A 23,576-nucleotide genomic window follows, 5' to 3' on the forward strand; every position below is an offset into this window, starting at 1 on the left:
ATCATGACTGAGAAAGATGATTGCATTCAGTGTTCTCAGGGGAAATTATTTTGTAGATAGATTCTGTTTGGGGGGAGGTCAAAATAAATAAGAGATCTGAAAATTTATGCCGTATACTCATGTTGGGAAATATAGTTTTAGAAATAGATACTTCTGGTAATGTGGAAAAATCCCAAACGAGGAAGATTTGAATATATGAAGTAGTGTTGTGGAGACTCCAGTGAAACTTGTCCATGAAGCTAAGTATAATTGCAAAGATTTCTAATAGTATAGAGGATTTGTGTAAATATGTGAGTATACATATATATTACATTCTATAACATTAAGCAAGTTGGAAGTAGCACTAAAGATCTCACAATTTTTTTTTTGTTGTTGTTGTTTTGTTTTAAAATATACATGTCAGGCTAGGTGGTGGTGGCACATGGTAGTCCCAGCATTTGGAAAGCAAAGGCAGGCAGATCTATGTGAATTCAAGGACAGCCTGGTCTACAGAGTGAGTTCCAGGATAGCCAAAGCTACAGAGAAATCCTGTCTCCAAAAAAAAAAAAAAAAAAAAAAAAAACAAAAAGAAAGAAAGAAAGAAAAGAAAAACCAAACTAAAACAAACTCTTAAGTCTTATTGCGGACTAAGAGGATGGCTGGTGACTAAAGTGCTTGCTGTGCGCGCCTGCGAACCAGTGTGGATCCGCCACAGTCCAGGGAAGCGCCGGGCATAGCAGCCTGCCAAGAATTCCAGTTCTGGGAAGGCCGAGACATGGGGGCCCGGCAGCAAGCTGACTAGCTAGTGTAAGCTCTATCAAAGTTAAATTGAGAGACCTTTCCTCAGTCAACAGGATGACTCCCAGATCAGCCTTGGGCCTCCATGCATACATACCTATGCTCACACACACATGTACACATACACAGATGCATGCTCACCACACATATATACCCAAGCAAAAAGAAATCTTACTAGTATATGAAGATTTAATAATATTGAAATATATAGGTGAAAACTGAGCATCTTTACTGCAAACTTATACAATGAATTTATAGAAGTTAGTTTTTAAAAAAGACATCTCAGCTGGGTGATGGTGGCACATGCCTTTAATTCTAGCACCTGGGAGGCAGAGGCAGGCAGATCTCTTAGTTGGAGGCCATTCTGGTCTACAGAGTGAGTTCCAGGACAGCCAGGGGTACACAGAGAAATCCTGTCTCAAAAAAACAAACAAAAGACATCTCACTAGAAGAATGTGTGAAAGTCTGGAATAGGCATTTACTGAAAAGAAAATTCCAAATGGCCAATTAACATAAAGAGCACTCAACTTGGTTGGGCATGGGGGCACACGCCTTTAATTTCAGCACTTGGGAGGCAGATGCAGAGATCTCTGTGAGCTCGAGACATGCTTGTTCTACAGAGCGAGTTCCAGGACAGCTACACAGAGAAACCCTGTCTGAGAAAGAAAGGAAGGAAGGAAGGAAGGAAGGAAGGAAGGAAGGAAGGAAGGAAGGAAGGAAGGAAGGAGAAAGAGAGAGAGAGAAGAAAGGAAGAGAGAGAGAGAGAGAGAGAGAAAAGAACTCAACTAGATAAGCAGTGAGAGAAATGTGAGCACAGCATGAGATATGTTTGTAGACTGAAAGGAATTATTCAAATGACATCAGTGACTGCCAAGTATTGGTAGGCGTGTGGGGCTGAGAGAGTCTCATATGCTGCTGGTGGCTGTGGAAATGGTTCTAACCATTGACATTGTTTAGCCTTATCTAATAAAGATTTCCTGTAAGACTCAGAAATTCTATTTCTGGATTTATAGCCAACAGCAATATGACTTCCTGTACACCTGAAACCATGTATGGAAATGTTTATGTCAATATTATGAGCCATAGATTGAAATCTAAGTGTCCATTCATAGAACTAAACAGAATAAGTAAGTTGTGCTGTATACGCACACAGAAATGCTGTTTAACAATGGAAATGAGCAGACTGTGCACCATCTTCACAATATAACATGAGGGACGCCTCAGAACGATGGTACATAAGAACCCAAAAGAATATGTACTACATCATTTTGTTAGACACTTCAAATAGTATTTGGGGATGCATACCTAGGCATGATAACATATAATAAGGCTATAAAGAGACTGCTAGTTTTATGATTGAGAGAAAAATTAATGGGGTTGGAGAGATGGCTTAGAGGTTAAAAGCATTTGTTGCTCTTGCTGAGGACCCAGGTTTGATTCCCAGCACCGGCGTGGCAGTTCCCAACCATCTGTAACTCCAGTTCCTCCTGGCCTCCACAGGCACAGATGTGCTCATGATGCCTATACATGCATATACGTCACATAATCTAAAAAAAAAAAAATTACTTCTAGAAGTGATGAAGTGAGTTGAAGGCTGTTGTGGTTAAGAGGGGAAGAAAGCTTCTGGGAGTTGGCAGTGCTTACACTTACAGGTTAGAAGAAAAAGTGTGACTTTCCCCTGCTATAAAGATATAAGATTGCTCACACTGTGGCCTTCTATCTGTACTTTCTGTATGTAACATCTCATTACAAATTTTATTTTAAAAATATATCCTTTTTTAAAAAAAGAAAAAAATATATACCCTTTTCTGATAGGGAAAAAGTTCATTCACTCATTCATTCATTCATTCATTCATTTATTTATTGAGGCAGGGTTTCTCTGTAATAACTCTGGCTGTCTTGGAACTACTCTGTAAACCAGGCTGGCCTTGAACTCACAAAGATCTGCCTACCTCGCCTCCCAAGTTCTGAGATTAAAGGCGTGTGCCACCACCGCATGGCTGGAATAAAATTCTTAACATGTAGAAATATTTTACTAATAGACCATTAACAAGAAACCAGGAGAAAATGTCATATTTAGTGGTGAACTCTGACTGCTGTCCTCACTGAATTAAATTAAACAAGACTAATCTGTTCAGTATCATCTCTACCATGGTTGTGTTCAGTTTCAGCTAAAACTTGAGTAGGATAAACAAAAACAACAACAAATTATTTGCTGGGATGCTGGAGAGATGGCTCAGTGATTAAGAGTGACCATTTGATAAAGACCCTAGTTGGGTTCCCAGCGCCCACATGGCAGCTCACAACTGTCTGTATCTCCAGTTCCAGAGGATCTGATGCCCTTTTCTGATCTCCTTGGGCACTAGGTATGCACATTGTATATATGCTTACATTCAGGCACTCATACACAGAGAAAATCTTTTTTAAAAATGTTTTGCTGGACTATAGTCTTGTGAGGCAGAGGAAGATCAATAGTTTGAGACTTGTATGGATGTGATGGTGCATGCCTTTAATCCTTGCACTGAAGAGGCATAGACAGACAGGCTTCTATGAGTTCAAGGTCAGCCTGGTCAACATAGGAAATTTCAGGCCAGCCAATGCCATATAGTGAGATCCTGTCCCAACAAACAGAGTTCAAGGCTGGCCCAGACTATGTACCCAGACCCTGTCTCAATAAAAGAAGCTAGAAAGGCCACAGTGTCGGGAGGGACATATAGCTTGGTAGCGTACTTGCCTGTCATGCATGAAGTCCTGAGTTTCATCCCCCAGACTGCAAAATTGGGCATGGTGACCCATAACCTATAGTCCCAGCAGTCTGGAAGCAGAGGTAGGAGGATCAGGAGCTCAAATTATCTTTGGTTTGTAGAGAACTTGAGGTAATCCTGGGCTACCTAAGACCTTTGTCTCAAAGAAAGAAAAAAATATACACTTTCATACACATATTTAGGAGTATAAATTGGTCCAGTTTAGCTATTGGAGGAACAACATGGCTCTACAATAGTTTTCTCTATAAACATTTGGAACATGTGTTCCTTTGACCCAAAAGTTCTATTTCTAGAAATATTCATATATTTTCATATGAACATGTAGAAGAAACTTTATTCCAGTATTTTTTGTTATAATCAGAGCATTGGGAATGACCTAATCATCAGTTGTATAATCTCAGACAGCTACTTGGTTTCTGCTACAAATTCAAACACTCCCTAGTCACCATGGCTCCTGTGTACTCTGTTAGAGTTCATGGTTGATCCGGGAAATCCAGGTCAGTGGTCTCACAGGCACGCGTCTCTTCTGGTTGTTAGATCACCTTAGCACATAGGTTCATTTTCCATTTTTTACTTCTACATTTGCCTTTGTATTAAAAGTTTTTACATTTGTGAGTGTGTGCATGTGTGCATGCGTGTGTGAGATCAGAATACAGCTTCCAGGAGTTAGTTCTCTTCTCCATGTACATCTGAGGAGGTGGATGCTAGTCTTCAGGCTTAGGGGTAAGCACCTTTACTGCTGAGCTCACTGTGAAATCCTGCTCTCATGTTTTCTAGTGAGAACTCTGGAACCAGGTAACCCAAACCTGGGGATGATTAGCCAAAAACTTGATTGAAGATTCAGAGACTTTAGACTAAAACCCAATCTCATTTTGTCAAAGTCGAGGAGCCTGTGCTATAAGCCGTCTGATAAAAATTAATGCTTGGTTCCTGTGGCACTGCCCTGACAAACTCCTGTGATTTATTAAAAATGAAATGGGTTTCTGATATGTGAGTTAAATCTGTGGGAAGGAGTGAGTTACTCAGTACAGCTGCAGAGGCTCCTTGACAGAATGTCAGCATTTATCAAGCACTGATCAGATGCTCTTGACCCGGTCATTTCATTTGAATAGATCATGAGGTCAATAGAAGTTAGCTGTTAGATTAGCCCAGCACTATCTGATAGAAATATGAGCTATGAACTTAAGTTTTATAGCAGCCACATGAAAAACAAGGCATGATGTAAATATTTTTATTTAATCCATATCATCTTAACATAACATTACCATCTATGTTAATAGAACTAGTTAATTTTACATTCTTTTTAGGGATCCCAGTTTGGCCCAGCCACATTTCAGGTGTGGTCAGGAACTACTGTGCTGTGCAGGGCAGAGCTGGACTGTAAGCCCCAGAGACAGTGTCTCTGGCCCAGCACCTGTCACAAGAACACTGCACAGCTTTTGTCCAGTAATGTTTGAACTTAGAGTGGATGAATGGATACATTTTATGTCAAATCATCTTTTCATTTTGCCTCAGTGTTTGCTCCAAATGAGTTATGTTTGTCACAATGATGTTTTTGGTAAACTTGGAACACATTCTGTGCTTTGTGTCTACTGAGAGAGTCCTAGGATGTTACTGTATTCTTTTTACATTTGCCTAAAATGTAAAAACCTAAGAGTTATCTAATGGCTTCTGGAAATGAAAAAATAATAGCATTCTAGAGATTCTTAGTTCCCTTCTATTGAGCGTAGCAACTGTTTAAGTTTATCTTGCTAATTCCTAGATGTATTTATAACTTGCAATGATCATTCCACAGCCCAACACCTGTCGCCTAGATCACACTCTTCCCCTCTCTTCCTTTGCTGTTGGGAATTGAAGCCAGGGCCATGCACATGCTAAGCGCCTGATCTTCTGTTGAGCTCCATGCCATGTATCTTGGAAAAACCATGTCAGAGTCCACAGAACTGGACATTGTTTTGATTGTCCTTGCCACTGTTTACTCTGGCCTAAAGTTAAACTCAGGGAAGCTTTTGGACGGGTGTGTTTTCCCAGCAGTGTCAGGTGTTGTGGGTGGTGCAGGATAAGTGAGCGCTGTTTGCCTTTGAGGCACTTTTACTGTGTTTGCATTAGAAAAACAAACCTGAGGTGAGTGGAGACGAGTAACTAGTTCCTTCTCTACGTTGGTCAGTGTTTTCTGTGAGCCTTACTTAGGCTTGGTCATAGAAAAGTGAGTGCACATACATTTCTCTTCCCTCCAATAGCTCACCGCCACCTGGAAAGATACATGCATAAACCAGTGAACATTTAAAAACAGCAAATCGGTGGGGTACAGTGATACTATCCCCAGCGCGATGTGAGGGTTCAGTGAAGGTCAGTGGCTTGCACAAGGTACTGGTTGAAAGAACCTAGATTCAACCTAGATGTCATGGGAGCCCTTGCTCACTCACTCTCCTGTGTTTCCAGTGTACCAGAAGGAAACTCAATTCTTCACTCACGTTAAATCACAGCTCATTTGTAAATTTGCTAGCTGATTCTAGGTGCCTGGTATTACACTCATATTTATGAAGTTACACTGCTTCCATCTGATAACTGTTCAGTGTGCCCTAACATTTGAGCAGGAGGCTGCTGAACCTGAAGAGCCCAAAAAAAGGCTACATGCAGTAGACTTGGAAGTGTTTCTTCTGTTGGACACTTAAAGGGTAGGTGGGCTAGGCCAAGGTCAAAGGAAGGACTCTAGGCCTGCTGACCGCGAGGCTAACTCAGCGTAGAGAGTAAGTGGAGGGCTCTGAGATGCTTGGCCCAGGCCCTTAAGAAACCGGCAGTGACTTGCACACAGACTGACATGGGCCAGAGTAACTAAGAGATTCAGTGTTGCTTTGTTTTTCGGTTGCTCTAGTTTTGTGCATATTTTTTCAAGTCTTGTTCTAAAGTATACCCTAGAGGGTGGGATTTTTGCTTAAAAAAAACATGAACGGCCTTATTAGGTTGGTAATAGATACTTATTAGTAAAGCATATTTATTGGGGTCTAGCAGTGTCCTAAGGATTAATGAACTAATTAGTATCAGTAGCACATGAAAATAGAGATGTTTTTAGGGTTATAACAAATATAGTTTCATCTTAGTCCGTATCATATTTTATCTTGTTTGGTTCTATAACTGTTCAAGGATTTCTGTAGACTGGTATAAGAAGTCATGAGGATAATAGAAATATAAAGTAGTGGGCTTTTTTTTCCCATCCTTTAAAATGATCTCAAAATACTTTTAAATGAACCAGTCTATGTGTACATAATTTAATCATTTATTTATTGTATACTGGGGATTGAGTCAAGGGCCTTGACTATGCTAGGCAAGTACTCTACTCACTTGAGCTACACCACCAATCTTTTCTTTCTTTCTTTCTTTCTTTCTTTCTTTCTTTCTTTCTTTCTGTCTGTCTGTCTGTCTGTCTGTCTGTCTGTCTGTCTGTCTGTCTGTCTGTCTTTCTCTCTCTCCTCTCTTTCTTTCTTCCTTCCTTCCTTCCTTCCTTCCTTCCTTCCTTCCTTCCTTCCTTCCTTTCTTTCTTCCCCTCCCTCCCTCCCTCCCTCTCTTCCTCCCTCTCTCCCTCCCTCCCCCCCCCACTCTCTTTCTTCCTTTTTTAAAATTTTGAGCAGACCAGGTTATCTCTAAATTGCCTAGGCTGGTCCTTAACTTACATGCTGAGCCCAGGCAGACATTGAAATTATGCTTTTCCTGGTTCAGCCCCCTGAGTAGCTTAGATTACAATGAAAACAGGCTTATGCCGCAAGGCCTGGCTAGTTAATGCAACTGAAGCTTTAGAAAGACTGTGGCTGTAGCTCAGTGGTGGAGTGCTTGCCAGTCGTGAACAAGGCAGCTTTCATTTCTGGTACCATAAAGAACAGAAATCTTTAAATCTAGAACTTGCCTCCCTCCTGTTTGCCAAGCTTTGCTTTTTTTGTGGTCCTGGGGTCCTATCCAGGATCTTTACCAAGCCTTGGAGTCTCAGAGGTCAGGACTTAGTTCCATTTTGAATTTTTGACCATTTTGAATTAAACGTTTTTTCATAAATAGCTTTTCTTAGTAATAACTTTAAACAGAATATAAGTTTTTTGGATAAATGCAAGGTTTTCTTTGAAAAGTTTTGGAGTGGTATTCAGAGAATTAATTTTGCTCTGATCACATGAGGACCAGTTTTCTTTTTAAATGTATGCTTACGTGTTTGTGTTTATTTAGGCATGACTCATTCATGTGTGTGGTTGCTTTCTCCAGTAGTCACAGTTTAATCCAGATTGCTTGTGCTCTCCCCTAAATAGTAAGGAAATCTGTCCTCTGCCCTCTCAGCCTCTGAAGTAGTAGGCCTCTCCTCTTCCTTTTCTTGAATTCCACATTGTCAGCCATTTCCTTGAGTTTACCATGCTGTGTCACCTCTCTTGGGGAAAAATCTCTCTTAGTCTTTGAAATTTAGAAATCATGAAATAAAAGTGGAGACTAGCTCCTTAAATCCTAAAGTCATAGTCTGTATGAGTGTATAAAATAACCCAAATGAATGACATTTTGTGTTAAGAATCCCTCCTGACTCCCGTTTAAAGTTCAATCGGTTGTTTTTTTAAATAAAATTTTGTTTATGCTCTTCATCTGTGGGCCATTTTTGGAAAACCATCCTCTTCTTCCATAGGCCACAGACCTCCCCCAGCACGCAGTGGACATCGTTGTGTGGCAGATAATACCAATCTCTATGTGTTTGGAGGGTATAACCCAGACTATGATGAATCAGGAGGGCCGGATAATGAAGACTATCCTCTCTTCAGGGAGCTTTGGAGGTATCATTTTGCAACAGGCGTGTGGCACCAGATGGGCACAGATGGCTACATGCCCCGGGAATTGGCATCTATGTCACGTAAGTGCCAGCAGTTCTGATATTCTGACTTTGTGAGCCAATTGAAATATCAGGTTTAGTGTCACTTGTTCCTGTTAGTAATTTATACTACTGTAGCATGATTAAGTGTTGTCACCGAATAGGCATTTCACTTTGATGATAATATAGTTTGGTGGCTTTGAATCCCTGAGTTCCTGGGTTTGAATCTAACTGTAAGTACTGGATTGCCAGATGAGTTTTAACTTTATTTTAAAGTAAGATTAGTGATGTCTCAGAGGGTTCGGTATAAAGTATTACATATGTTAGGAAAAATGTAGTCAAAATAAAACAATGGAGTTACAACTATGATAGTTAATAGCTGTTAAGTGAAGGACTTCACTTCCTTACAGCGTCACTATGGTAAGTTTCTACAGTGATTTCCATTGTACTAATGAAGAACCCAAGGTTTCGTAGAGGCCCCGAGAATAATGGCTAAGAGTGCATGCTCTGAAGCCAGAGTGGCTGGGATTGAATCCCAGATCTTTTTAGGAAACCATCAGCAAGTTATTTAAACTGTTCTTACCAGATGTGGTAGTTCATGCCTATAATCCTAACACTCGAGAGGCTGAGTTCAAGACTAGCCTGGGTTAAGTAGCAAGACCTTATCTCCTGAAGACAAATAAACAGAGGAATTACAACACAAATATTTGCTATTTCTGTTTGTGCTTATCATCTCTAAAAATGAGGTTGGGCTTATTTGCTTAATGGTAGAATGTACCAAGCTATGGATTCAAACAGCACAGAGAGGGAGACAGAGGAAAGAGAGAAGAAAATAACATTTACAGTTCCTACCTAATAGGGTTGTTGTGAAAATTAATTTAGGGAGGTTAACTAGTTTTCCTGAAGTCGCACCAAAATTAAGTCCAATTCTTTTTTTTTTTAATATTTTATTTATTTATTATGTATACAACATTCCTTCCATGTATGCTTGCATGCCAGAAGAGGGCACCAGATCTCATTAAAGATGGCTGTGAGCCACCATGTGGTTGCTGGGAATTGAACTCAGGACCTCTGGAAGAACAGTCAGTGCTCTTAACCTCTGAGCCATCTCTCCAGCCCAAGTCCAATTCTTAACAGCACTACAGTGCAGTCTGTTAACCGCTAGGTGCAGACTGTTAACCGCTAGGTGCAGACTGTTAACCGCTAGGTGCAGACTGTTAACCGCTAGCGGACTGTTAACCGCTGCGGTGCAGTGCAGACTGTTAACCGCTGCGGTGAGGTGCGGACTGTTAACCGCTAGGTGCGGACTGTTAGCCGCTAGGTGCGGACTGTTAACCGCTAGGTGCCGACTGTTTTTGTTTTTTTTTCTTTTTTTGGGTTTTTCGAGACAGGGTTTCTCTGTAGCTTTTTTAGAGCCTGTCCTGGAACTAGCTCTTGTAGACCAGGCTGGTCTCGAACTCACAGAGATCTGCCTGCCTCTGCCTCCCGAGTGCTGGGATTAAAGGCGTGCGCCACCACCGCCCGGCTAGGTGCGGACTGTTAACCGCTGCGGTGTATGAAGTTGGGGAACTACTAAAATGAGAGGGGCAGAAGGAAGGAGGGAAGAAAAAAGGGAAGATTGTGTAAATTATGGCAAATAAAAATAGACGAAGATAGAATACCAAACTTGTCTGCAGGATATTGGTGTTTCTTTTTATCTGGTGGAGGATTAAACTGACAGAAACCATAGTTTAAAATATAAAGATTATTCCTCTGACAGAAAATGGCCCTTTGATTCCTTCATCTGAGTCTTACAGGTTCTTTTCCAGGGCAAAGATGATAGATCGTTTTCCTCTGGCTGGCTGTGTTTTGTCTTGAACAACAGTGGTATTCTGTAGTTCATAGGCTTGATATTGCTCTACACTGTTTTATTTCATGAAATTCTCTAGTGCATTTTGGCTATGTATCATACATCTAACAGTGACCATGTGAGATAATCCTTCAGTACACTATGAATTAAGCCATTTTCTGAAGAATCCTTAAGATCATTAAAGTAGACATGTTTGAGCTTTTCAAATGGTCTGGGTTCGTGGGCAGACACTGTAGGAGGCAGTTGCATAAGTGGAATGTGTGTCTTCCTCCCCAGTTGTGCTGCATGGAAACAATCTGTTAGTGTTTGGCGGTACAGGCATCCCATTTGGGGAGAGCAACGGCAATGACGTCCACGTCTGTAACGTGAAGTACAAGAGATGGGCGCTACTCAGCTGTCGGGGGAAGAGACCCAGCCGCATATATGGACAGGTACTAATCTGTGGCTAATTAATGGCGAATGTGCTTATTTTCATATTTTCCAGTCTAGCAGCAGTGTCAGAATACAGTGCTACATTGGTTTTAATGGAGATTGAAAGTCAATTCATAAATCTTACCATTCCCCTCTCTCGATTTCACTGTTCTTTGCTGAGAGAAAGATGAGAGAGAGAGAGAGAGAGAGAGAGAGAGAGAGAGAGAGAGAGAGAGAGAGAGAGAGAGAGAGAGAGAGAATTTTTTATGCGTTTGCTAGGGGACAGCCTCAGGTATTGTTCCTTAGGAACTATGTTCACCTTTTGTCTCTCCTGTCTCTTGCTGATGAGGCTGCACAGCCTGGCGGGTGAGCCCCGGGACCGGCCTGACCTTGCCTCCCCAGCGCTGCTTTTATGTTCTGTCTGTTGTTTTACATGCTGTGGGGATTGAACTCAGGTCCTTACGCTTTTGCACAGCAGCATTTTACCCACCAAGCCATCTTCCCAGTGCCCTTATTTGCTTCTAATCCAATTTTAAGGTTAGGAGATATATCTGTGTAGAAATGTCTTTAACTACACCAACCCCTAGTGCAAGACTGAGCTTTAGCATGGTCTGCGTCTGCTCTGATTCTACCAAGAACTTTATTTCCTAAGAAGCGTATGTAGCTCATCAAGAGACTCAACACAGAGCTGAACTAAAACATGTAGAGACTTCATAGTCAGTTTAGCCTTTGCTGTTGGTTTGTATTGTTTGCTTGGTTTAGTTTTTTGAGACCGATTTCTCTGTGTAGCTGTGGCTGTCCTGGAACTCATCTGTAGACCAGGCTGGCCTCAACTCAGAGATCCACCTCCCTCTGCCTTCCAAGTGCTGGGACAAAAGGTGTGTGCCAACACCGCCTGGCTTAATCTTTGATTTGTAAAGTTATATCCAGAAAGATAGTGGGTTACCCACCCAAACAGACTTTTGAGAACATTGGCTAAACTTGGAGTAACCACCATTTGATATCAGGCTCAACTGTCTTGCACACAGTCGTGATTAAATACTTCTGACCTCTAACTCCAAAGGAACGCTTTCTAGTCCACTCTATCAATCCGCGGGCCACTCAAGCACCAAGAAGTGACAGTGGCAGTGATTGGAGAGGAGTCTGATGGAAATGGCAGCACGAGGCACCATGTTTCTAGGGCAGTTTCCAGTTGTTGCTGCTTCTTGGGAGTGTTTTTATTTAGACTGCTTCGGAAGACAGATGGCTTTTAGTGGAAGTGCTCCTGTCCGCTGTCCCTACGTTCTTGACTCTAAGACAGTCACCTAACAGACACCTTTCTAGGTAGAACCAGCAAAGCTTTACTTTGTAAAGGCAAAAGTAAGATAGCCCCTAGCTTTTAGGAAAAGGTGTAGTCATTCATTCATAGACAAGGTTTCACATGCAGCATAGACTTTCCTTGGCCTCATGCATAGTTGGGGTTACAGGCAAATGTCAGATTACCTGCTTTAGGGGATGATTTTTTTAGTCTTTAAATTTTTATTAATTATTATTATTATAATTAATGTGTGTATGTGTAAGAGTGTGCATAAACACACGTGCCACAGCTCCAGGGTACAGGTCAGAAAACTGGGTTCTGGGTGTGAATCAGAGTCAGGCTTGCATGGCTAGCACTTTTACCCACTGGGTCATCTTGCCAGCCCTTTAACTTTTAATTTTTGAGATTTTTGGTGGGGTCTTTTGGTTTTGAATTTTTTTTGTTTTGTTTTAAGGTCTCATTTTGTAGCTCAGGTTTGTCTGGAAGTCACTATGGAGCCTCTAGTCTAGCCTCAGACTTTTTTCTGATCTTGCCTCAAGCTCCTGAGTACTAGGATTATAAACAAGTACCTTCATACCTGAGACAAAGTCTGATACTTTATTTTATTTTTAGATTTAGTTTGTGTGTATGCGTGTTTTGTCTGCATGTGTGTGTGCTCTGTCTATGCTTAGTGCCCATGAAGGTCAGAAGAGGGTGTTGGATCTCCTGGAACTGGAATTACAGCATGGTTTGAACAACCATGTAGGTACCGGGAACTGAACTCAAGTGCTCTTAACTGCTGAGCCACTGCTCTGGCTCTGATATTTTAGTTTTATTTATGTGGTGTGGTGCACAGGTGCCCGGAGAGCTGACGTTACAGGTGGGTGGGAGCTGCCCACAAGGGTGCAGGGACTGACTCCAGTTCTTTGGGAGAACAGAAAGGGTTAAAAAGAAGAGAAACTGGGCAATAGTGGCATATGCCTTTAATCCCAGTACTCGGGAGGTGGAGGCAGGCGGATCTCTGTGAGTTCTAGGCCACTCGGGTCTTCAGAGCAAGTTCCAGGACAGCAGCACTACACAGAAAAAACAAAACCAAAAACAAAGCAGTACAAACAAAAAAAGAAAACCAGAACAAAAAATGAGAGAGAGAGAGAGAGAGAGAGAGAGAGAGAGAGAGAGAGAGAGAGAGAGAGAGAGAGAGAGAGAGAGAGAGAGAGAGAGAATTTGCTAACCATGATTGGGGGCATTGTAATTGTGCTCTGTAATAGTGTTAAGGAGTCATTCCTATTTGCCGTCTTTCTACAGGCCATGGCCCTCATCAATGGTTCCCTTTATGTCTTTGGGGGAACAACTGGCTACATCTACAGCACAGACCTGCACAAGTTAGATCTCAATACCATGGTGTGGACACAACTCAAACCAAACAACTTGTCCTGTGATCTGCCGGAGGAAAGGTGAGGTGGTGGGGCTGAGCACTCTGGTCTTTCCCGCTCAGATTTGAGCTCTTTCAGCACCTTGACAGCATGAAGACAAAGCTCCCTAGAGAAAGTAGCTAACTGGCACATGGATGCAGATCAGTGGTAAAGAAGGGGCTATTAGTGAGAATATAGTGTTTTCCTCTAATTGTGGAATTTTTAAAATCTTTTTTCTCTTGTACTTTTTAATCTTTCAGTAGTAAGAAGCTAATAGTGTGTTGAAAGTCAGTGAGGGTCCGTGACTGTTGATCAGAAGGAAGGACAGATGGGACGATAAGCTGACGGATGGAGCATGGGTGGGATGGCCGTTCATTCCTTTGTCTCTGAAGCTTCCCAGCAGCATTATATCGCTCTCCTGTTGTTTTCTACCAAAGGCCCCAGATCTTTCATGGTTCTTTCCATAGGAATAGTTACCTCTTAGAATTTAATTTAACGGCCGGGCAGTGGTGGCACACGCCTTTAATCCCAGCACTTGGGAGGGAGAGGCAGGCAGATCTCTGTGAGTTCAAGGCCAGCCTGGTCTACAGAGTGAGTTCCAGGACAGTCTCCAAAGCTACAGAGAAACCCTGTCTTGAAGAAAAAAAATAAAAAAGAATGCAACATATTTGCATCATTAAACAAATATAACACATCTTTAACTAATATTCTACAACAGGATTCAATTCTCTCTTCTGGTGTGCAGAGTACATGCAGACAAAGCACCCATATATATGAAATACGAAAACAAATAAACCTTTTTTTTAAGAATTCCAATTCTAAGAGAGCCTGTATTATTCAGAGTTCTTTAGAGGAACAGAAATAATAGAATAATAAAGGATTATTAGAATGGCTTACAAGCTATGGTCCAGCTAGTCCAACGATAGCTATCTGCCAATGCCAAGTCTACGAATCCAGTAGTTGTTCAGGCCACAAGGCTGGATGTCTTAGCTGGTCTTCAGTATACACCAGAATCCTGAAGAAGTGGACTCTCATGCCAGTGAAATAGGCTTTCCAGTAAGAGCAAGCAGGCAAAGAGAGAGCAAGCTTCCTTCTTCCGTGTCATTTATATAGGCTGCCAGCAGAAGGTGAGGCTCAGATTAAAGGTAGATCTTCCCACCTCAAAAGATCTGGATTAAAGTTGTGTCTTCCCACTTCAAATGCTTTATTTAAGAAAAAAATCCTGGCTGGAGAGATGGCTCAGCCTCTTCCAGAGGTCCTGAGTTCAATTCCCAGCACCCACATGGTGGCTCATAATCATCGCTAATGAGATCTGGCACACTCTTCTGGTTCTGGCGTGTACATGCCAGCAGAACATGTATGCTTAATAAATAAAAAACATCTCTTTAAAAGAAAGAAAGAAAGAAAGAAAGAAGAAGAACAAGAAAGAAAGAAAGAAAGAAAAGAAAGAAAGAAAAGAAGAAGAAAGAAAGAAAGAAAGAAAGAACAAGAAGAAACGAAAGAAAGAAAGAAAGAAAGAAAGAAAGAAAGAAAATCCCCTGCTGGGCACTGGTGGCACACACCTTTAATCCCAGCACCTAAGCAGAGGCAGGTGGGAGTTTGAGACCAGCCTGGTCGACAAAGTGAGTTCCAGGTCTGCAAGGGCTACACAGAGAAGCCCTATCTCGAAAAAAACCGAAAGGGGGAAAAAAGTTTACCTAGCCACTTGGTTTTAGTTAATTCCAGATACAGTCAAGCTGACTAACAAGAATAGCCATCACAGAGCATTTTTCTTGGAGGGGAAGAAGTTTCACTTGTAGCTCAGTTGCCTAGATGGAAGTTCTAGAGGGTGTACACGCAATTTCCTGCAAAATAATAAGTATCTTAAGAACTCAGTGTGGGATTCTAATTAAATACAGGTGGGTCATTTATTAGGTGATAGTTTCTCCATTTACAGAGTTATCACAGAAAGATTATAGATAATCTAGAAAATACAAATTGGGGGAGGGGTGAAGCTTGGTCCTGTCCCAGCTGAATGTGCCAGGCTTTGTTAACTCCCCATGGGAGGCCTTACCCTTTCTGAGGAGTTGATGGTGCTGGGTTGGGGAATTGTGGGGGAGAGGAGGATGAGGAAGGGAGGGAGAGAGAACCGTGGTTGGTACATAAAATGAATTTAAAAATTAAATAAAAAACAAAACAAACTAACAAAAAAGAATACAAATCAGCAAAATGAAGAAAGGAAAGATAAGATAAAAGTAAATTTGGAGGTAGCTGTGGTTACCCTCTGAGATGGGACACCCTTGCGTTTGTGTGTGTGCATGCTGAAAGTTTGAAACCTGTCTGCAGTCTGTTGAACGTGGAGCTCATTTCCTTTCCAGTTAATGGTGTGAATAGAACTTTGGGATGGATTAACTGTCTTTATTTCTTATTGACTGTATACTAATGCATTTTATGCATGGTATATAATTCATTTAACTAGGTCACTACTAGTTAACACTCAGCTCATTGCTAATAATTAAATGATGGTAATATTTAGTTAAGAAAAACCTCACAGCTAAACCTTACAGAGGTCATTTTCACCCAGTTTTATTTTTTGGTATTTTCAGGTACAGACATGAAATTGCTCATGATGGGCAGAGGATTTACATCTTGGGAGGAGGGACTTCCTGGACAGCCTATTCCTTAAACAAGGTACTTTTTTTTCTTCTTAAAGAAGTAAAAAATAGTGGGAGACAATGGACCGAAGCCTATATCTTACTAATCAGGATGATTCTGTTAGTTATTTGAATTTTCAAGCAGCTTCATCAACAGTTGTTTTGTGATTGGTGTTCTCTGTGACAGAAGGTTGAACTCAGTGCTCCTGATACGCATTGCAGCTGATAGTCACCTTCATCGCTGCTCAAAGTCTTTGTGAGCATGTGGTGGGGGAGGACGAGGACTAGAGAATGTTAGTTCGCCAGGCTTCTCAGAATGTCATATCCCCCTTGTCAGTGCACGGCATCCGCAAAGGACGGCACGCTTAGGGCTGACACCAATGACTGCAGAGAGCCCAGCTCCTCAGGGGTTTAAGTCATCCGTCCCCGTGGCATTTTGAAAATGTCACAGTTAGAATCCCAGAGGCGACCTAAGTCAGGTGACAGAGCTTCTGGCCGCCTCAGATCTTTAAGGTGTTTGTTGATTTTGTCTTATTCTCTTACCAGTGTTGCTTTGTTTCTGGCCACAAGAATGTCTCACACTCATTGTAGAGATAGGAAAGGAGGTAGACAGCACCCAGCACTGAGAGGCAGGCAGTGCTCATTCTAGCTTCTTCTTTTCACTCTTTTTAAAACTGCTCAAAAAATGTTTATTTTAAAAATCGGATGTCATGGTAAGTAAGATCACAGTTATTTACTTGTACATATATATATATATATATATATTTTTTTTTTTTTTTTCTTCCAAGATCCACGCATACAACCTTGAAACAAATGCATGGGAGGAGATCGCAACAAAACCTCATGAAAAAATAGGTAAATTAAAAGTATTGATTCATGTTTTTAGCTAATGTATTTTATACTTGTTTTGGGGGAGGTAAAGATAATTTTCTTAAGTGATATAGCACATAAAATAGTTATAAAAATGGTGTTAGAAGTTATTATTCTTCAGCTCAATTATTATTCTCCCTTAGCAACTGAACATAGAGTTTTTAACATGGATAACTGAGTTATGTGGCCCAAGTGAAAAAAAAAAAAAAACACACGAGAAATAAGAACTGGGGTTTAGGGGCTGGAGAGATGCTCAGTGAGTGGTTAAGAGCTCACGCTGCTCTTCTGGAAGACCCAAGTTCTGTTTCCAACAGCAGGAATTCACAACCTCTTGTAACTCCAGCTTGCATTGTGAGTTTCTCTGTGGATCTTTGAGGCATACATATGTGGTATATACACATAATCATATGAGAATGATAAAAAGAATCGATCATCGGAACCTCACACCTGCCCATCTGAGTCATTGTCACGTCCCTTCTCCTTTCTGACTTTCTCTGACTTCTCATCAGGAAGGGTTGGAGGGCTAGCTGTTGTTCTCTTGAATAATGGGATTCCTGTATTTATGTGTTCGACAGGTTTTCCTGCAGCCCGAAGATGTCACAGTTGTGTTCAAATAAAAAATGGTATGGAGTCTAAATAAAATTTTGATTCATTTCTGTAATCTTACCTGCTGAGAATGACTGATTTCCTGGTTAGCTCCTCTAAAGGGGTGCATAATTTTGGACTGCACTGATTTCTTGTAATTTAAACTTATAGGGAACTCTAGAGAGTTGTGTCTCTTGGCAGTTTTCAAAATGTAGGCTAGTTCTGTGTCTGTGCTCTCTCTGTTAAAAGAACTCTGAAGTAGATGGTAAATAAGCTTTTATTGTACCACTGGCTCTCTCAGAGTGATTTATGGGTCTAGCACTGTGAGCGCTTGCATAGTTAAGACCTCAGTGCGCATTGGGCTCAGATTGTAATAACTTCTCCAGACTAGTATAGCATAAAGTTTATTCTGTTCTCTATCTGATGACAGAACTCAACATTCATTCCTTGGTCTTCCTATATATAGCAAAGTCCTTATATGATTTCAGAAAGTAGCAGCTACTTTAAGCATGGTAACAGTTCTTCTTTGGCAAATATTCCTGGCTTTTAATGTACAGGACATTTTATAGCTGCTCTACCTCCTTGAGTGCCCTCACTCTCCTCCCCACCTCTGGGAAGGGCACATGCAGAAGCTGATAGCCTGTGTCCCTTTGCACCCAGTTCAGATTTAAGTAGTACTTACCTGCCATTTTATGTATATGCAGGGACTTGTTAAAAACTACGCTTCTGCTTTTTGGGTAAGATTTATAGGTAGTGACACTGTTCTGCTTTGCCTCTGAGAATGAAGCTGTGCTTTAACGTTTCTCTTGACTCCTAGCCAAAAAAGTTTCTGGCATATTTTATAGTTTAATTAAGTATTGGCCTAAACTTGGTCCAGACTTGAATTAGCCATTTATTCATTTGCTTCCTGGGAGCCATGCATCATACAGTTGGAACTTCTAGGCCTTTAAAAGGTTACATGGCCCTTGCTACAAGTAGATCAATAGTTAAAACTAACCCACCCAGAACTGTGCAGATCAAATGAGCTGGTTTTTTTTTTTGAGGAAGGACCTATTTTGTGGCCCCAGATTGCATATTGCAGTGAGCATTCCTCCTAGGTGAGAGTTCTATGGGGAGGATATTTGTCGCTAGGAATTTTGAAAAGAAGAGTTTGAAAACCTGAGTTGTAGCTGTGTTTTGTTTTTGATTAGTGTCTTGCCTAGTGGGATTTTTAGCTTCTCTAGGAAGTGGGGATGCAGTAGCTAGCCTGCCCCTCCCAGGGCATCCTCCTGGGGCTGCATAGCCACTCTCTTTCAGAGTGTGAGCTTTCTCCAGACCTTAGTTTATTTCCAGCCTCCTGTTCATTCACTTTCTGTGCCTGGAACCTAGAAATATTTAAATTTGAGAACTCTGACATGAGCCTCCTTAGAGGCTGGCATCCTCAGTCCCAGTGAAATGTCCCAGTTCTGTTGAGGAATGGCCCACCTGTCAGCTAACCACATGTTCTCCCGTAAGACTTGCTGTAGCTGTGGTTCCTTTGTGTACTATTGCCTTTCTCCTTTCTCGACAGATGTTTTCATTTGTGGGGGCTATAATGGAGAAGTGATCCTGGGAGACATCTGGAAGCTGAATCTGCAGACTTTTCAGTGGGTGAAGCTCCCTGCTACCATGCCAGAGCCTGTTTACTTCCACTGTGCAGCTGTCACTCCCGTGAGTTTTGTTTTAAGTCATTCGTACACGGTAGATGGTAAGGAGTACTAGCAAGGAGAAAAGATGCTGATACTTACAAACTTTGGGCTAAGAAAAGGAGAGAAAAATACTGTCACAACCAAGTTTAAAAGAGCACTGAAAACGTAAAGGAAATTTAGTATGTGGTATTTGAGGTCCTGACAGTCAATTTTTAGGTGTTTCCTAAGAAGGCAGAGTAATGTGATTATTTAGTACCATATTATTGAAGATACTGTAAGAACCTTTATTTTCATTTTTGTATTACCAGCATTTGATAGTCTGGATACTCAAATACTCTAAATTTAATTGTTAATAAAAAAGTTGTTTGTAGTTTAAATTAACACACACACACACAGAGAGCCAGGGGTGATGGCACACACTTTTAATCCCAGCACTCAGGAGGCAGAGATAGACGAATCTCTGTGAGTTTGAGGCTAGCCTGATCTACAAAACGTGTTTCAGGACAATTAGGGCTGCACAGAGAAACCCTGTCTCAAAAAACCCAAAAGAAAACAAAAACACAATATGAATGAATTAAAAAACAAACAAAATCATAGAACTGGACGTGGTAATTCCACCATGCAGGAAGCAGATCATTTGAGCTTAAAGAGTTTGATTCCAGCTATTTTCTTTAACAACCCACTCACTACAGAAGCACTTCTGCATGGGGTCAGATCCGTGAGAGATTCCGTGTCAGTGGTGCTGGCTGTTGAGCCCAGGACCTGGCAGTTATACAAGTGCTGTACCTGATTGCACGTCTATCCCGAGGGATTGTGTTATTTCATCTTACCTTTATCAAGTCTATGTTGCTCCCTCACTTTGCTGAAGTCTCCACCTTGGTAACTCTTTCTCTTCCATTTGAATGTGTCTTCTTCTAACTGCCATTTGTTCATAGGCTGGTTGCATGTACATTCACGGAGGAGTCGTGAACATCCATGAAAACAAACGGACTGGGTCATTGTTTAAGATCTGGCTGGTGGTACCCAGCCTGCTGGAACTGGCATGGGAGAAGCTGCTCGCGGCCTTCCCCAACCTAGCAAACCTCTCCCGAACACAGCTTCTGCACCTTGGACTAACACAGGAACTCATCGAGCGCTTGAAATGAGGATTTCCGGCCTCTTCATTGATACTGGAAATGTTAATTTAAAGAGACTCCTTTATTTATGGGCAGTGTAGAGTGTGCTACAGAGAGGATTGGTTCCCCTGATCAAGGCCTTATTCAGAAAATACATCAGATGCCTTTCTGTGAAGGTTAAGTCTATGGACATCTCACTCTCATGTGCTTTCTTCTTTGCCCCCCGCCCCAGTGTGCACCCCATACACGCACCCCTCTCTCTTGACGGAGCCGAGGGAATATCTAAAGTACCTTAACGAGGTTAGGAATCAAGAGAGAGAAATTGTTTTTTGTTGCTGTTTTTTTTTCAATTTTATTTTATTTTAAAGAAATTCTAAACATATTGAGCATGTCAGCTTATACCACAGATTAAAGCATTATCATCAACAAACACCAAGTTTAAAAAGCCAGCAACCAACAATGGTCTGGGAGATAGAACAAGAAGACTGACCTGGAACATCTTGCAGGTTGTTCTTAAATTTGGATGTTGAATTAGTGTTTCTGTGATGTGTCTGAGTGGCTGGACTCAGGCAGCAGTGGTTGATGACTTGGCACAAAGATATCTAACCTTGACGAAAGGAGACAGTTCAACAGTATTTGATTAGTGAGCCCCTCGACCCTTGTGATGCCCCAGTGGTTAGCAGCGGCCTGCTGAGATTTAGCGCTGTCTGTGACTGTCGTGTTCTGTTGTTGTCTTTCAAATTAAATGTATGGCGTCAAGTTCTTTCCAGGCAGTTTTGAACTTCCCCTGCGCTTATTAATGGCTTTAAATATGTCTTTAGCCCCTTCATGGGGAATTGTAGATTCTAAGTGCGTGGTGTAAATGTCAAAGGACAGTAGAGTAGAGCATAGCACCTGCACCCTTCAAACTTTTAGCTTAGCTTCTGCTTGGGGCGATGGGCTTTGACTATCATAGCAGGTATTTCCTTTTCAGAACTCGTTTCTTTGTAGTCTCTGGACCTTATTCCTGCATTTTCTCAGGCAGTTGGTTCTGGATTCCCTCCTGAGCTTGGTGCCTCTTTTGCTGTCTGCTTCAGTATACAGGATGCTGTAATTGCCTAGTAACTAGATAAAAGGTCTTAAGGAAGAGGCACAGCTTACCCTTCCTCAAGAAGCAAGTGCCATTTGAAGACCATCAGGAGGAAGGAATGAGACAGGGTCATTTGCTTTTGTGTGTGTCTAAGAGATTTTAGTTCTGGTCTGTTTTGTTTCCTTAAATCTAAGAAGAAAAGAGACTTAAGTTTTACTCATTTCATCCTCAGACTGCTAGAAGAGTTGAGGGAGTCACTTGTGTGAGCCTGTGGGTACTCATAGGTGTAGGCAATGCTGGAGGCCTGCAGGAGGGCGGACCAGACCTTCCTGCAGGCCCCTTAAGGAGGAGACACATGCAGGAGATTTTGAACACATTTTTCCTTTAAGTGCCTCTTTTTTACCTAGCTTTAACATTATTCTTCTTTTTCTTTTAGCCCAGAAGAGATCTCTGTAGTTTGTGTGGATTTAAAGTCACTTTGAGTTAAAATTAAAAAGTTCTGCCCAGTGTGCAGTTCTTGGTAGGTCTTTTGACTTCTCCTTGCAACAGGCCTTATGCTCCATCCATGTGGGTTGTTATTGGAGCCTTTGCCCACCATCTGTAAGAAGCACTTATCTGTGAGTTTGAGTCATTTCTAAGGAGTAAGGAAATGGAGCTGCTCTTCTAGGGTTCCCATCCCCCAAATCTCGCCATTCCCTATTGGTGTGGCTTTGGCTTCTTACCAGCAGAAGTCAGCCTGAGCCACTTTGTGAGTTCAAAACTGTGTGACTCCAGGCCAGATCTCTGGACCATGGCAAACTACATCCCAAGCTAATAAGCCATGTTTTCTAGGGTGACAGAAGGGTTTTTGTCATTGGTTTATACAGGGACCAAAGACTGAGTGTTCAGCCTCTGCTTTGACTCCTGTGGTCCTTGGAATACAAGAAGGCCTCTTGTTCTGTTACACAGAAAGTTAGAAAGAGGGGTCCCATTCAAGCCACACTTGCTGGCTCCTTTTTAAGCCTTTTGTAGGCAGTCTTCTTAGAGATAGATGTTAGGCCTGACATGAACGACCGTGTGTGTCTTCTAAGTACACGTGTGGTCTAGAGTGTCTGGGAATAGAGCACTAGTGCAAGTGCGGGCAGCTGGGAGTGCTGTGAGCTGCTCATGTGCACATGTTCTGGATGCCAAACTGTAGGTTAGGACTCAGAGGAAGGTGACTGGGTGTCCTCTGATGGTCACCAGCATTTTAGTTTCTCTATAACCAGCACTTACTTGTATTCCCAACGGCATCACCTGAGTGGGAAAGGTAACGATGCCTGCTGCTCCTCTGCCTCTTTTGAGGTATGCCCCGCCATCTTCCTGCAGACCCGGAAACGGAAGTGCAATATGTAGAAACACGGTCTGCACAGATTGTGTAGACGCCATGACTATAAAGTAGCTACACTACTTTCTGTACCTGTCCTGGGCACGTCAGTTTATCCCTTTAGAGTAAAATTATACCAAGGATTTTCAGTGTGATCATAAACCAACTTCTTGGTAAAGCTGGATTTTTTCCAAGTCCATGCTTTCTTATTCTAGTTCATAAAAAAAAACTACTGTTCCTTGGTTCGTAAGGGTTGAGATTTTTTTTCCGTTCCTGTTTGTGCTCTCTCCTATTTGCCCAGGAATAAGGAAGTTCACTTGAAAGGGTTGCCCAAGTGAAGAATTAAAACCTAACACTAGTACAGTTCTTCTACATGTACATTAATTTATCTGAGAATATAATACCTTATTAAATGATGCTTCCATCACTATAAGGTATTTCCCACTTCACAGAAAAACTGCAAACCAGTATGTAATAATTAAACTTTCCCTGCTTTTCAGGGCAGACAAACCCTTTCCACTGACAGGAGTACTCTTTCAGGGCCTAATGACTTGATATAAAAACTTGCTTTATAGCATTCATGTCTAGCACAGAGCTAGATTTAAAAACTATATATATATATATATATATATATATATATATATAATGAAAATATTAACATTTCTAGATTTAAAAGTATGACAGTGACCTTTGGCTATCCACAGTAGCGAGATGAAAGCACAGACAGTGAAATCCATAGATAATCAGTGTTTCAACTTTTCTGTTAACAATTTTTTTTTCAAGACAGGGTTTCTCTGTAGCTTTGGAACCTGTCCTGGAACTCGCTCTGTAGACCAGGCTGGTCTTGAACTCTGTCTCCTTAGAGCTGGGATTAAAGGCATGTGCCACCACTGCCCAGCTAAACAACTGATTTACTTACATATCTTTCCCCTTCCTGTCCCTCTCCCACAGACATCTCCTTTTCAAGGAAC

General features: G+C 41.6%; 1 protein-coding gene across 2 annotated transcripts in view; it reads left to right on the forward strand.

Annotated features, from left to right (window-relative positions):
- Klhdc10 (kelch domain containing 10) overlaps positions 1-23,228 on the forward strand; it is a 52,737-nt gene extending 29,509 nt beyond the window's left edge. For both annotated transcript variants that reach the window (XM_038319994.1, XM_038319995.2), the window contains 8 exons: positions 8,194-8,415; positions 10,499-10,653; positions 13,215-13,363; positions 15,907-15,991; positions 16,743-16,809; positions 17,400-17,447; positions 18,959-19,098; positions 20,012-23,228. In XM_038319994.1, the coding sequence (XP_038175922.1) occupies positions 8,194-8,415; positions 10,499-10,653; positions 13,215-13,363; positions 15,907-15,991; positions 16,743-16,809; positions 17,400-17,447; positions 18,959-19,098; positions 20,012-20,221 (1,076 nt within the window). In that variant the 3' untranslated portion in view covers positions 20,222-23,228. The remainder of the gene's footprint in view (positions 1-8,193; positions 8,416-10,498; positions 10,654-13,214; positions 13,364-15,906; positions 15,992-16,742; positions 16,810-17,399; positions 17,448-18,958; positions 19,099-20,011) is intronic.
- The last annotated feature ends 348 nt before the right edge of the window (positions 23,229-23,576 follow it).

This window comes from Arvicola amphibius, chromosome 2 (assembly GCF_903992535.2).
Source record: "Arvicola amphibius chromosome 2, mArvAmp1.2, whole genome shotgun sequence".
NCBI lineage: Eukaryota > Metazoa > Chordata > Mammalia > Rodentia > Cricetidae > Arvicola > Arvicola amphibius.